The sequence below is a fragment of the Adiantum capillus-veneris genome, chromosome 24 (genome assembly GCF_014529385.1).
Source record: "Adiantum capillus-veneris isolate H3 chromosome 24, ASM1452938v2, whole genome shotgun sequence".
Lineage (NCBI taxonomy): Eukaryota > Viridiplantae > Streptophyta > Polypodiopsida > Polypodiales > Pteridaceae > Adiantum > Adiantum capillus-veneris.
In genome coordinates, this window is record NC_140954.1 from 12,914,834 (window position 1) to 12,919,241 (window position 4,408).

The 4,408-nt window shown below is 37.3% G+C and overlaps 1 protein-coding gene across 1 annotated transcript; it reads right to left on the reverse strand.

Moving 5' to 3' along the window:
• Positions 1–3,299: 3,299 nt before the first annotated feature.
• Positions 3,300–4,186, reverse strand: LOC147425968 (uncharacterized). Its single transcript, XM_086499003.1, has 3 exons — positions 3,981–4,186; positions 3,798–3,901; positions 3,300–3,554 (listed from the first exon to the last, which is right to left on the reverse strand). The coding sequence occupies exons 1-3, from the start codon at positions 4,183–4,185 to the stop codon at positions 3,414–3,416; spliced, it is 450 nt and encodes a 149-aa protein (XP_086355129.1). The 5' UTR covers position 4,186; the 3' UTR covers positions 3,300–3,413.
• Positions 4,187–4,408: the final 222 nt, after the last annotated feature.

Consider the following 4,408-nt stretch of genomic DNA (forward strand, 5'->3'; position numbering starts at 1 on the left):
CGGGTGATTATAGAGGTGTTGTGTGCTTTTCCATCCTGCTCACACTGCCATTGAATAAAAGAGAAATTGTCAATGTATCGGCCATTTCTCATGAAATACAATATGCTTGTGACCATCAAGTAACTTTTGAGGATTTTATGTGTCAAGATTTGAGCAATTGACAAGACAAGTGAAATAATAAAAAAGTTAGACCTCTCTCTCTCTCTCTCTCTCTCTCTCTCTCTCTCTCTCTCTCTCTCTCTCTCTCTCTCTCTCACCCCCTCCCCCCATTTCCAAAAAAATATCCCTTAGCCTTATTGTTAGGTAAATAAAATTCACACTAATAAACTCTTGAAATTCAAATGTTCATGTTCATATGGTAGGAATTGTTGTTAGGAAAACATGGTTCCCTCACTCGAGAGACTTATTAGGTTCTAATGAGAGAACTAAAGATATCGTTGTGTAACACTTGAACATTGATTCATCTCAACAAGTGATCGATGACATTGAATCAAATAGCTTTGTAAGTTATAAGCTCTATTCTTATTTGTCTCACCCACCACAACAACCTTTTTCTCTCTCTTTCTCTCTCTGCTACTTAGTTTTGTGTGATTTGTAGAGTGCGATTTGTAGGAAAATGCAATTAATACAACGAAGAAAACATAAAAGTTTGCAAGCGTATCTTCAATGATGGTAACCATTGGCACCATGAGTTAACTCTATTTTTAAGTTTATTCTATATAATTACAACAATGACATACACTTTTTGTGAGCTTTTTCTCTTAGAACACTTCGAGCAAAGAGCCTCTTAAAAAGAAGAAGAAGTTACCAACTTCAAGTGACAGGAAGGTGTGTTTGTAAGTTAGCTCTTATGTTGTTAGAGTGTATAATAATCCATTAAAAAAATTCGTTGTGTGTAGGCACTTGGTAATCTCTCTAATCAAATCCCCCCTTTTATGTGCAATCAAAATCATTCAACGGTGAGTGTTAATTTGAACAATTTAAAAGTGTGAAAATGTTGACATTATTGATGTCACCTTTTGATTAATGATTCTTTCTTGTGTAGATGCCTAAAGTAATCAAGTCGCCTAAAGTAATCAGGTCATGTAGAATTATTTAAAAGCCGCCAAGGTTCAATGAGAGCTTTGATGAAGAGGTTAGATGAAAGTAATATCGTACTTATACATGTCGCTTAGCTATAGTTCATTGGCATGGCTTGATCTAGTTACTAATTATTGTTTTTTGGATTCTTTAGGTTGTGATGGAGCTATTGAGCAATGACCTCATGGAGGAAATTGCAATGGATGCATTGAACTTAGATGATGTAGATGACATGTATGGTCAACTTTGGCCAACTATAAGAGACCTAAAGAGCACACACAAAGTACATTTTAAAAGTTGCACTAGCAAATCACATCCAGAGAATCCTTTGAGATGTTACATACAATGGATTTCTTCCACTAAAGCCTCTATTTAAAGGCCCTTGTAATTCTATTCACTTTAGAATTGAAACCTCAAAAGTTTTCTTCATCTATGCTCATCTACATGTTAATAAATCCTCTAAAGGATCTTGGAGAGTAAGCTAAAATTGTTTTTAGCATTCTTTTAAAGTAGTCATGCAATTATAAAAAGATACGTAATAGTTTTAATGATGGGGTACAAAATTTAAAGACATGTATCTTTTAATGTAATATGATAGAGATATTGATAAACTTAGGTAAATTTACATTTCAAACTAGAAATCCTTTTTTGGAGGGAAGAGTGCATCCTTTGACCATTTTTACAGCTCTCTTACACACCCACGATTCTTGCACACATGACATGCATCTATTCGTCAAAATGTTAATCACCTCCATAATCTCATGGCAAATAAAGAGGCTCTCCTAGACCTCATTCTCTTTCTAATGGGCATCTTGTTAGATGCCACAAGATTTCAAGATGTAGGCATAGGTGGCATCATCTAGAGGGATCTCTCCACCTCAATGCATGCTTTTGCAACATTTGAGAGCTTTGGCATTGTAACCTTGTTTGACATAGCTTGCAATTAGAGTATTCCAAGAGACAACAGCTCAAAATGGAAGCTCTTGAAGCAAACACTTTTCTTTTTCAAGATCACAGCATTTGGTATACATATCCATAAGTGCATGTTCAAGTATGTTTTCATTTTACAATAATCTTGTGAATTGCCTTTCTGTAGTTAGTAGCTCATATAGCACCCAAGCTTTCAAGGTGCAAACAGTTATCAATGCATTTGAAGAGAGGAAACCATTTTTTCCATGGCATGAGTATGAGATACATAATTGTGCTTTTTGTCAAACTAAAAATGCACTTATATATCTTATTTCAAACATTTTCACAAATAAATTTATCAATATTTTGAAATTATTCTACTCCCGACACTCTTGCACATGTCTCCCATGAGCATTCCTTATCCATCCCCCACTCTATAGCTACCGCATAGTACTCTCAATAGTAACTACCTTCTAGTGGTAGGCCTCATGATTTTATCACTTGTTTATTTAGAATACCAACGTGACTCCTCACTTTTATTTTCCTTATAGTTTGAGCATTTCCAATTTTTTCTCTTTGAGAACATTATGGACACTAATCATGGTCTTTGTAGATCTTCTCAATGTAATTTTGAGATAACCATGGTGAAGCTCATAAAGAATAAATGCCAGTTGCAGGTAGTGATTCCAAAAATTGCATTGTAAGTGCAAGAAAACTTGCATCCAAAGCCCATAAAGAATACATGCTAGCTGCATATAGTGATTTGAAAAATAGATTTAGGCCTAGGACAATACATTATAAGTTACATGAAACTAGTTTCTTTTTTCCACAAATTCAACAATTAAAACAACATTATGGACATTTAAAATTTATAATAATGTGAATCACTAATTTCATACCTTGAGATTGTGTGTTATTTCAAAATGTATCATGTTATGTAGACATGTATGCATCTCATAAGTATCACCTTTAATAGTGATCAATGATGTCTTTAATAATGGAAAATGACTTGTTGTAGACATTGATTTCATGAATTAGCACCTACCGCAAGCTCTTCTAGTAGCTCTTTCCTCGCAAACTATGTAAAATGATGGAATCTATTTTTATTGATGATGTCCACAAGAAGAACAAACACACAAAACAAACTAAACAAACTTTCCTATTTTGCATGGAAAATGTAAATAACTTTGAACAATTTGAATACTAATTTTTGATGTGTTATTCCTGTTATATTTTGGTTAAAACATCATTTGAATTAAAAAATTTCATAAAGCTTTCTAAAGAGCATTCATCTCAGCAGAGGAGAAATTCTCATCAACCAAACTTGTGATATAGAGTACTTGAAAAATGAATATTGCACTCAAGCCTCATTTTATTTGTGCAGTAAAGAGTTTATTTATACTATACATAAAATGGTATTCTAATCATAATGCCATACAAGTTGGAAGCTTGATAGCATATCTTTGAGTCAAATAGATAAAAGCCATATTATATTGGCCAAGATGGGCATATTGGTAAGGGCGAGCGTGCGGCCCTTCAAAACTATTGCACCTTACCTTGAACTCCTGCACAATCCATGTCAAAAAGACATAAAGGAACAATGACAACCAAGGTCAAGGTTAGCTTCTAATATATAAAACGATGCAATGCAAAAATGTGTAGCATCATGTTATGGGCTATGCAAGGGCCTTAGTAGTTTGAGTGAAGGTAACCTGGGATCTACCTTAGATCCATGCACACGGTTTGTGTGTGTGTGTGTGGTTTGTGAGACAGAGAGAGAGAGGGGGGGGGGAGAAGAAGAGACGTACAGCAGGAACCCGAAAGCTGGCAGACGGATTTGAGGTTGGAGACGCCCTGCTGGTTGATGACGCTTTTGAAGTTGTCGGGGATAGCACTGCAGACGCAGGAAGCGCTGGATGATTTGAGGAGGCTGCAGCATCCACTATTGGCGGTAGGGGTGGGGGGGTTGGAGCCTAGCACGTACACGCTACATTGGTTGTAGAGCTCCTGAGCGCTGGGGCAAGAAGCCTCGGCGGCCAGCGCCGTCCAATTAGACCCGTACAGCTGGGCGGTCTGCATTACCACCACCACCATCATCAACGCAAGGCGGGTAAAGCCTCCATAGCCTGAGCCTTCCATCTCTCTCGCTCGCTCGTCTTTGGCTCTGTCCCTCAGTTGCGCACCACCCTTTCCCATGCACTCCTTCGTTTTATAAACCCCCCCCCCCCAAAACAAAACACCAAACCAGACACCCCGCGCTTCAAACATCTCCATCACCCAGAGGACTGCTTTCTTCTCGCTGCATTCATTTACCCACTGCCTCTATTGACCGTAGCCCCACTCCTTAAAAGCTTAAGCTCCTGATTAACACCCACACAGTACACGTTTCAACAGCCCGACACGACAATGTTGTACTTTT

Bases quoted from the DNA above. Each gene is read 5' to 3' on its own strand.
- LOC147425968 (XM_086499003.1), bottom strand. From the start codon at position 4,185: ATGGGAAAGGGTGGTGCGCAACTGAGGGACAGAGCCAAAGACGAGCGA. The intron at 3,902-3,980 runs GTAGCGTGTACG...CAAATCATCCAG, and splicing joins TCAGGAGCTCTACAACCAAT to CGCTTCCTGCGTCTGCAGTG. The intron at 3,555-3,797 runs GTACGTCTCTTC...TGGATTGTGCAG, and splicing joins CCAGCTTTCGGGTTCCTGCT to GAGTTCAAGGTAAGGTGCAA.